The 11,440-nt window shown below is 33.7% G+C and overlaps 1 protein-coding gene across 1 annotated transcript; it reads right to left on the bottom strand.

Moving 5' to 3' along the window:
* Nucleotides 1–9,424: 9,424 nt before the first annotated feature.
* Nucleotides 9,425–11,300, bottom strand: Mdh1 (malate dehydrogenase 1). Its single transcript, XM_090101367.1, has 2 exons — nt 11,028–11,300; nt 9,425–10,617 (listed from the first exon to the last, which is right to left on the bottom strand). Exons 1-2 carry the CDS (start codon nt 11,028–11,030, stop codon nt 9,628–9,630), a joined length of 993 nt encoding a protein of 330 aa, XP_089957493.1. The 5' UTR covers nt 11,031–11,300; the 3' UTR covers nt 9,425–9,627.
* Between the last annotated feature and the right edge of the window lie 140 nt (nt 11,301–11,440).

The following is an 11,440-nucleotide window of genomic DNA, read 5'->3' as shown; positions in this document are numbered from 1 at the left end:
TTTTGTTTTTCATTTCACTACCTATAATTTCTGTTTTACATTTTATACAAATGTTTGAGACATCTGACCATGGTAACTATGTTTCACTTACCCCAAAATACCTTTTTTGTTTTCTTTTCTAAAACTAAGCCTTATATTGATTGTAGAATATAGACATTAGAGAAACAAACTCTGAATTGTTGCCTTAGTCAGGTAATCGTTGCATAAATACAACATTTAAGTATATTTCTGACGTTTGTTTCACTTACCCCTTTCCAGGGGCAAGTGAAACAAAACCATAGTCTGAAGATATTGATTGTTTTCTCGCTTATGGTAAGACTAAAGAGCTGTTTGTCATAACTCCATGAATCATTGGCTAACGGAGAGTACTGTGCAAGAAATGCTACTGAAATTGATTGTCGCATTACTGCGTCAGATGCCGTTACGTTAAAATACAAGTAAAGTATGTTTCACTTCCCCCACTTGACTATACTTGGAAAAATTTATAGTACTTTTAAAGTGTCTTACTGAAGCTGGTGTAATGATGGAAGAAAAGAAGGTTAAAATAACACAACATTTATATTGTATAAAATATGTATTGTTTTCAAACACAGGTATTTAAACACACAGGTTAAACCATATAAATCTAATCATTAAAATCTCAGCTCAAAAGTATTTAAAGTACTGATCATTCTTCAATATTGTAGTGAATGTCCTTCCCTATTATCGGCTCTCAGACGCACACGACCTCTCACTCCGACCGCCTGCAGCCAACTGAGCTGTGTAAGCGGTGTCACCGTTGCACGTGCGCAAGAGATGACATAATACTTCCGTCTCTTTCACTCACATACACTACATCCCTCCTTTATTTTAGAAATTTTTAATTTTTTCAATTAATTTTATTAAATAAAATATTATGTTCTATTCGGGTATGTTATATGTATGCTTCTATTCTAGTCTATACCTAAGCACCAGTATCAGTTAGTAAACACAACTCAGGGACACGTCCGCTCCATACCAGCGATAGAGTAGAATGTGTCACCTGGCCTAGTAATATAATTCTATCTATATATGCAACATCTCTCCTTTTCATTTTTTTTCTTTTTTTTTCCATTAAGTATATGTATATTCAAAATTATAATAATTTTTACAATATATGTATTCAAATCGATATTAATTAATAATTTTTTCAAACTCAAACCTTCATTCATCAACCAGACCTCGTCCAGAAACGTTTTAAAATCGTCAGTATAAGGACAAAATATGAATTTACCACTGGTTCGGAAAGCCGCCTCAACAGAGAAGAGCCGGCAAGAATATATAGGCATATAGTAGCTCCTTCAAAATCATATAAATGTAACATCTTACATAGGTATTTATAATAACAATAATGACAATTTATTTAAGTATACGACAATCTATCATGAATAAGTTGTATACTTATATTTAAGTTTATTAAGTCATTATTTATTTATTGACCAATGGGACGAAATCGTTTTCAGTAACTTAATGTATATGTAAGTTATAATGTTTAAACTATGTTCCTTCTGTAACTTAACTATACTTTTGACTAACTGTACCTGTACTGTACCTGTACTGTACCTGTACTGTACCTGTACTGTACCTGTACTGTACCTGTACTGTACTTAACCTGTTTTATTTTTTCCTTACATGACTATTGCACTACCTTGTTGATATGTTTCACTCACTATTTATCATGACCTGCACTCCAGGTCATTTAGAAGAGGTGAATGCTGCTTCTTCTGACGCATAATTTAATTCACTTTACCTGCACCGGCATCTGCACCATCTAGGTAACCACTGTTTTCCCACATATTAAAATTATTAATAAACGATAGCTGCAAACCGAATTATTACCAAGTGAAATGCCTATAGACTGGGTACATACTTAAATGCTCGGTTATTATTTAATATCTATATTCTGTATATGTACTTCGTTACTAAAACAATATATGTTCCGATTTTAATTCAATATACCTAATAAAATCGGAATGTAATATAATATGTATATATCTGTACCCTAAATAATATAATAAATATTATACGGCAAAATTTTAACCAAACATTAATTGGTTCATTATTTATTCTTATTTAAGCAACAACAACTTATCATATGATCCTTAGGCACAGGGAAGATTTGTTTATTTATTCGTTTGTCCGTCTCTCTTTCATATCGCAATAAAGCGATTTATGATATATTTTTGGGTGATAGTTTAGAGGCTAGAAAGTGGCAGCCTTTTTTATAGCGCATTAAAAATATTTAATTCATACAGATACATAGTATTACAATGTTAAGGTTCATAGTTATCAATTATTTAAATACCAACTTTCGGGTATAAACCACTCTGACAGAATTATAGTCTTAGTGGAACTTGCTCTGCAACAGTACAATATCATACTATACTGTGCCATTGACTTCTGTTGAACCGCTTTTAGCTTCACCTGTATGTTCGTATGACTGTATGCAACCGATTCTTTTCGATTCGCTTATGACCTACCCAAACCGTACAGATTTAACTTCAGTGACAATATTACAACAATTTATTGACAATACAATAATGAATATTTAGTAAAGCGTGATTAATAATGTATTACTTTTTTTTTTATACTTCTTATTGTAACCTCAACACACACGCGGTGTTGTTCATTGTATAATTATTACATTAATAACACATAGGTATTTAAAATTCAATTAATGTAACGAACCTAAAACGAATCAAAATGTATCATTTTGTTGATGACTTTTTTTATTTGTTACTTATGATAACATTTGTATTTGTATTACTGACAACTTAATAGCCACTTGAAAAAGAAAAAGATAACTTAATGACAATAATAATGGCTAGACATTAATCACACATTAATGGTCTGAAAATAAGTAGTTGGATACATATTTTTTTTTTAACTGTACAATGTTAACTGTAACAATCAGTAAAAACTTTGTTACCTATAACTATATAAGTATTTGCATAAATTAATTAACTTGAATTTACAATATTCAATTTTGCATTTCGAAATCAATACCACTATACCACCTCAATATTGTAGAGATTGATACTTGGAATTTATATTCTGACTAAGGCACGAATGGTGACCTTTTCGCGATAATACATTTTTTTTTTTTTTTTGCTTTGACAAGAAATCTTTAACGTATTTCTTAATTGATAATCTTTTATTCAATCTAGTACGATATCCATTATTTTTTCGCAGCGGTGTTAATGCATTAGGTGCGATATTTAATGTTCAAAAGATGAGCTCTTAAAAGATGTATTATGTGTCTTTCTAAAACACACAGCGTTGGATGAAGAAAGCTGTCTATGAATCCTATATATCTCTATAAAATAGGGTCACCTTACCGAATATCGATGGATCTTTCACCTCACTAGCAAGAGCGCGTCCCTAGTATGTCATCTGTCATCGCCAATTTGACATCGCCTTTGAAGTGCTGTCATCTGCCAAGCTCATAGCGTTTATGAATTTGTGCGCAATAACATCGCGCAGAATTTATTTAGTATTTATCTCTAGTAGAAGTGATGTTTTTCACTTTAAAACACATAAAGCGTTAAATTTTAGTAGTAATTGGTGTTTCTAGTGTTTTCTCGTCTATTATAAAATTGGTGTTTTTAAATTAAAAACAGTCGTTATTAATATAGTAATAACTAGATGCACATGGTGTATGATTTTACCATGGTTCTTACATATACCAATATTTGCGGTATGATGTGGTTATGATCCATTTTTTATTTTACATTAAATGTTCGTCTTGAAATTGACCTTTATTATCTATCTAAAAATTTTAAGTGTATATTTGACAGGTTGTTTGTCACTATACACTATCTATCAAAGTAATCTACTATATAAAAATAAGTCGGGTTTTCCTTCCTGACGCTACAACTCCAGAACGCACGAACCGATTTCCACGGCTTTGCACTCGTTGGAAAGGTCTCGGGCTCCGTGAGGTTTATAACAAGGAAAAGGTGTCTCTGGTGCGAAACGGACTTCGCCAGGTTTGCTAGTTATTAACAATTAACGATTCATATTTTATGCCAACTGTCTATTGTCCAACTATTGTCTTTCACGGTATATTATTGTATAAATTACGTAAAAGTCGTTTTGCTGCTACTGCTACGTTCCGTTTAGAAAGCTTCTACATACCCGCAACGTTCCCGCGCAGGGAATTGTCGCGTCCTTGCCACGTTCCGATAAGGAACCTCATACGCTGCTACATACCGCTTAAGACCCATCTTCAGTAGTACTACGACATTGCTACGATAGCCGCCGAGGAAATCCTTCTACGTCTTGCTTGCTTCGGCTCCTTAATTCCTGTTGAAGGAATTCAGCGACCAACCCCTAAGACACCCTACCGCCTAGCCTTCGCAACGAGACGCGCACTCCATCTTACGTCCACCTATATCAGTAAGAGCCCTACCGGAGGGTTTGGACCTAGGCACACCACGACCCTTATTGTTACTGATATTTATATTTTATTTTATTAATTAACTTAATTAATTGTCGACTGTATGGTGAGTATCTAGTTCTTATTATTATTTTTTTTGTTTCCACCTCACCTACAACGCCACATAGTATATACAATAAAAATGAATAGCCAAATATGTTGCTAAGTGTAAAACTCAAACCTCGGCGCGCGGCGTATCGGCTCGACCAATTCGGATAATATTCATGTTCCAATTCGTTTAAAGAACCGATAAAAGGCGAAAGAGCATAACAACGTCTGCCAGGTGGGTAGTTTGAAATAATGAATATTGAGACTACTCTGTATGTCTCTCATTCCATTTATTTTTGTTTTCGAATATTCATTGTTTTATTACCTTACCCTGTTTATGATTATTATATTATCACTTAACCTGTCTAACTTTATAGTTGTCGGTTAAATGTGCAATACCTATCGCAGATATTTTAGGTATTGTTATCATTATGATTATTCTTTCGTTGTTTAACAAAATCTGCTATGAAATTATGAAAATATTAAGTCACTTTTAGATAAGAATAATAAAAGCTACTGTAAATATTTTAGTATTTACTGTATGCTCTTAAAAATTGTATTATTCCATTTTTTATTTGGATATCAATACTAACCGTAAGTATTTTCGAAGATACAATCTATCTTACGAACAATACTTCACTGTGAAATGGTGACGAACTATCACTTTTGTTTTTAAGATCGCGTATTTAAGTGCATTAATTCGCAATATGGGCATCACCCAAAATATAAACATTTTATACGAGCATCACCCGTATCACATCACTACAGGCATCACCTGTATTGTAATTATATTACGACTACCAGGCATCATTTGGTATAAAATTACAAAGTACACACGGGCGTCACCCGATTTTTGTTTTTTTGCACTACCAGGCATCATTATCTGGTATAACATTACAAAATACACACGGGCTTCACCCGATTTTTGTTTTTGTACCACCAGGCATCATCTGGTATAACATTATAAAATACACACGGGCGTCACCCGATTTTTGTTTTTGTACCACCAGGCATCATCTGGTATAACATTATAAAATACACACGGGCGTCACCCGATTTTTTTTTGACCACCAGGCATTATCTGGTAACACAGTACAAAGTACACACAGGCATCACCCGTTTTTTTCCTGTACTACCAGGCATCATCTGGTAACACATTTCAAATTACGTACACGGGCGTTACCCTTTTTAAAGTGAAACTTTTATTACATCGTCTCAAACTTTTTGGTCTGTGTAGCGCATGTCGCGTGACGGTCGGCTGCCGAGTAGGTATAAAGCAGTGTTCGGAACCGTTCGAACAGTTTCACTTTTACCGTGGTTTCATAAAACCACACAACATTTTTTTTGTCAGGCTTCATCTTGTAACATTATAGCTTAACAACAACAACTTTAGAAATCCCTTGTCGTGGTCCACATCACCATCGAAACACATACATCAACTTACATGAACTTCCATAATGTTACTATATTAGCCTGTCCAGGAAACTTACGTTCCTTGCATGATAACCATTAATTACTTCTTTATGCAATAATGAATAATCTTAAATAATACTCATGCAACTTCACATCGAGTAATTAAATAAGATATAAGTGGGTATTTGGTATAATTATATTTTTGTAACCAGACAAATCTATTCTGAGCTGATCGGGAATCGAACCTTCTTAGCTCATTTAATCATGTTTAACCAATCCTTTAAGCAGGTTTTTACATATCAGTATCAATAAATTTATATGTAAACAAATGTCCCAAAATAATAATCTACAGCCTCGACTAAACAAAATATCACATTTAGTCTCGCATAACGCAGTTACAGTCCTATGCATGACTACGTGAGTACATATACTGGACGACGCTAGCTGTATACCCGTACACTGTACAGTGTATTTATCAAACAGGCACCATACGCTCGAGCAATAAAGACAGCCCGCGTATGCATTGGTATCAGTGTAGTTATGTATACGAGAAACAATTTACAACACCTACTTTATCCTTCTGGCTACAATTATTTAAGAGGTTTTGCTAAATCTTTATGTAAACGAAACCTTCGTTTTCTACGGCGCGGAGGCCGGAGGCCTCTCGAAAGGCACGCACATGTTATTTATCTACTTTGTGCGGATATTTTTTTTATGTAAGCGGCACAAAATATCATAATGAAAATAGGTATGTGTGTATATTATTATTAACTTTAATATTCCCTTCGATGTAACTTGACTGTGGATATAATTAGTTCAATAGTTATCACAGCACACCTATTTCCTCCCTTTTTTTTTTTGTTTTGTAATTTTTTTTTATTATCAAAAAAAAATTACTTACATTTATTCCCGATTTACCTCGTCGCCAAAAATGTAGTGAATGTCCTTCCCTATTATCGGCTCTCAGACGCACACGACCTCTCACTCCGACCGCCTGCAGCCAACTGAGCTGTGTAAGCGGTGTCACCGTTGCACGTGCGCAAGAGATGACATAATACTTCCGTCTCTTTCACTCACATACACTACAAATATTATGACATTTACAAAAAAATAATAATAATAAAAACATTAAAAATCAGGGATTACTTATCTTTATTTCTGACATTTTAGCTCTTCTTTATTTTCACTTTTCCTACTGCCATCACCTGTGTAAATCATTTGCATCGATTAATTCAATTCATCTTTAAAAACAAAACCAAGAAGGGTATGTAATAGCAGCTCTTTATAATTCCACACAGAGAGAATACACGTGCAGTCACCACCAATATTTAAAGACGACTGACGCCTGATGGATTTTTCAGTTTTTTAACTGACAGGCTACAGTCACCTACCGCCCGATTTGTTTTTGATTGTGTATGACTGTGAATTGACTTCTATTTCTTTTGAACAAGGTGTAAAATGCAAGTGCATTGTTTATAGGGCTCTTACGATTCAATAATTCGAGTGTTTTCGGAAATACAACAATTAGCGAAGATTTGCATGTGCATTATTAATTTTGGAGTACTGTATATTATTGTTTCGTTTTAATTACCTATGATTTAGGAAGTAAATGTAACGATAGATTATTTTATGGTTTGCACATAGAAATTGTAAGACTTAAGTAGGTACTTACATTGATTTTGAAGAAGAAATCTGTTATGTATCGAATTTACAAAAAAAGTTACCTACTTTAAGAAGTTAGGTATGATTTCATTTTAAAATAACTTTGAGGTGCTAATGTGCTATATAATAACAGAAGCAACCCATAGGTATCATAGTGGTATCATACTTTAGGTATTCATGTCCATTTTCTACTTACAATTTCTAGTAGACCTACCTACATTGTATGTAGATTACTCTCCTTAAAATAATATGTAATATGCCAAATCAGGTAATTCGGCAAAAGTTAAGAAAATTTAAAGGCAAGTTAAAAAAATAGAAATTACATTTTTTTTTATTATTCTCTACCTCTGCTCTGACAGCCCGCAGGGCGCAGTGTCGCGCCTAGGTGCCTACCCAGTTAAAAAAAGCTTCAAATTACATCCGGTCCCACTGTATTTAAAATTTTAATTATCGTGGAGACAAGGACACTCAAACAAAGTGTCACGTTCATAATATTAAAAATATTTGAAATTTTAGCGTGCTTCTGTTTATTTTGTGTTATAAGTTAATTTTAATATGATAATCATAATTATGCTACGTTTAACTACAAGTTACCTACAACCCTGATGAAAGTAAACAATTATTTTTGATTATAATATTATGTGTGGTAATATGAATGCTTAAAGACTCTCATTATCTGATAAATAATGTGCAGACAGTCTTTCCTCAAAGTGTGGCGACTGTAGTTATGAATGTTGATATAAATTACTTAAATAATTTATTTTAAAATGAATGGTGATTTGGAGTAAATAAATTTACTTACTAAAAAACAAAATCGTTTTTTTTTTCGTTACCTTCTATCCTTTAAGTAATAGGAATCCTAAGTACCATAGAATTAATAATTTTTTATTGTTAGTTAGGCACTCTCTTTACTCCCGTAACTATGAGGGAAATTTCCATGAAAATGAGATGTTTCACAGCTACAGCGGTAAAAAGAAGCCCAGTCTTAGATATCAGTTATGACTAGAATCCTATTCCCATACATAAAAATCATATGATAAATCGCTCTGATGCGATGTGAAAAAATAACTAAACAAATTACAAGCTACCTATAATTGCCCGCGGCTATGCGCGCATGGTCAAAGAAAATTAAATTTGGCGCCATCTATTAGAACTTATAAGCTTCAGAGTGATTCAAATGCGTCTTTGGTCTTGCCATAAAGAATGTGATACCTACTCTATTGAAGTTGGTACCAAAATTAAAATAATTACTGTAGGCATTTTACAATAATTGACTTCGATTAAACCTTATAGGCATGGACGCTTATAGGTATTTAATTAAAAACCTTTTGCACTACGTAGGTAGGATACCTAGTTGAATTACCTATTGTATCTAGTTACATCCAATAATTATTCATAGTCAATTAGAATTTACTTGGATCAAAATTTTGAGAATAACATGGAATTATTTACTCTAAGGTAACTATAAAGTAATAATCACCTAAATATAATTTTTGATGTAACGAAAGAGGTTAAATACACTATTGTTGTTGGTAATTATAATTAACGTAACCTCTAACCTAAAAGTATAGCTTATAGACTGCTATATCTTATTTAATTTACGTCACAATTTCGTAAAAAATTCGATCTAATAAATATTTAATGTTTATAATGTGACGTAATTCACTATCACAACACTCAAGGCAAGCGTGATAACTTTTTTCTGATTTCAGATAACCACTTAACCTGTGTATGGGGATATTTATCACAAAATAATGATTATTACTTACATAATAACAGCTAATGAGTTCGCTTATGTATGTAATAACAATAAGTAAAAATATTTTCAAATAATAAAGAAGCTGGTAAAATGTGAATTACATTTATTAGTCTCTAGATAACATATATTGATATCTTAATACCTACTAAATGTTTTATAACAATTAAATACAGCAGATAAGTTTTGTGAGATTACAAATAAACTGAAACTTGTAAAAACGTAACAATTTTATTGCCAATAATATCAACAAAATCTCTTTAAATTCTCCCTATGACTAATCTTATGATATTTACTTGCATACTTCCAAGGCATCGGTCTTTTCCTCATCTAACTCCTTTCCAGTCACATCGAGCATCTTACGGGCAAAGTCTGAGATTGTTAGTCCCTCGACAATCTTCCATTTTCCATTGCTGACTGTGACAGGGAAGGAGAATACAACGTCTCGGGGTGTTCCATAGGATCCATCAGAAACAACACCCATACTGACCCAACGGTTACCAGTGCCCAAGAACCAATCCCTCATGTGGTCTGATGCAGCTTTAGCTGCCGACAAAGCAGATGACATTTTCCTGGCTGCAATCACTGCAGCGCCACGTTTCTGTACTGTTGATACAAATGCGCTCTTCAAAAACTCATCATCATTGATAGCTGCTGGGACTGACTTTTCAACACCACCAATGTTGACTACAGCATTTGATGCATCCGGAAATTGTGTGGAAGAGTGGTTACCCCAAATAATAACATTCTTCACGTCTTGTACTCTTACACCCAATTTAGCAGCCAGTTGAGCCTGGGCACGGTTTTGATCGAGACGGGTCATAGCAGTGAAGTTTTCTTTAGGAATGGATGGTGCATATTTGGAACAAATCAAAGCATTCGTGTTCGCTGGGTTACCAACAACCAGCACTTTAACATCTTTACGGGCAACTTTGTCTAAAGCTTGTCCCTGTTCTTTGAAAATGCGTACATTGGCAGACAGAAGGTCCTTTCTCTCCATACCCTCTTTCCTTGGCATAGCGCCTACTAAAAATGCAGCAGCTACATCCTTAAATGCTTCTTCAGGATTGGCAGTAGGAAGAACTCCAACAAGGAGCGGCAGAGCACAATCGGCTAACTCCATGACAACACCTTCAAGTACACCCATCATTGGGGCGATATCAAGAAGGTGAAGAAAGACAGGTTGTTCAGGTCCGAAAACAGCACCTGATGCAATTTGATAAAGAAGAGAGTAGGCAATTTGTCCTGCTGCCCCAGTGACAACAACTTTAATTGGTGCAGCCTGAAAATAAAAACGTAAACATTAATATTTGCTTAAACAAAAGTTGTAGTTTACGAAATAAGATTCTTATTGGAAAATTTTGAATGTTACCATAGTTTCAGCCAAAACAACAGGTTCCGAAGTTTTAGATTTGCGACTACCGCAACATAAAAAGGACATTGTAAAGGCAATATTGAGTAATTACTGGGCATTTTTTAGTGATAAAACATTATCAATATATCTATTGATAATCGTTTTCAATTACTAAAACTGGTTAGTATCAGTCAACAGTAGAGCATCGAAATTCAAAGTTCATGACAATTTTGGACTAGTATCTATGCAGGTAGGTAATTGTATCATTTTTTAAATATTCCAGAATAGTATTTAAAGGTCAAGTGAATGTCACTGGAGTTAGAAAAATTAATACATACCATTTTAATATTTTTGATCTCTTCTTGCCGAAAAATTGAAATCAATGTTGAATCCCGTAGATACAGGAAATTATCTGCCGGCAGATCACGATAAAATGACGAACCGGTTATACGTTTGACTCAGTTCGACGTATTGTAGACTTCAAACTCTGCAAAGTGCGAATCCACTATCGCAGTCATAAAATATACAAGTCAATTTGCGTCATCAATTTATCAAAGCAATTTAAAACTAATGTAATTGTAATAAAAATAGATTTTCAATGGAGTCACAGAATGGAGCACAGAGCAAGTAATATAGAATGGAGTATTCTAGTCACAGAGTACTTTTATATATATTGATTCTAGTCGTTATCATCGACGATTAATGATTATTCGTCTTGAAACGGAGGAATTTTTTATAGTGTACACAAAAA

Source organism: Colias eurytheme, chromosome 4 (genome assembly GCF_061535395.1).
Source record: "Colias eurytheme isolate Ceu_HAF_F1 chromosome 4, ilColEury1 Martin Lab GWU primary, whole genome shotgun sequence".
NCBI lineage: Eukaryota > Metazoa > Arthropoda > Insecta > Lepidoptera > Pieridae > Colias > Colias eurytheme.
The sequence above is the reverse complement of the archived record's forward strand: the minus strand, read 5'-3'. Positions and strand labels throughout refer to the sequence as shown.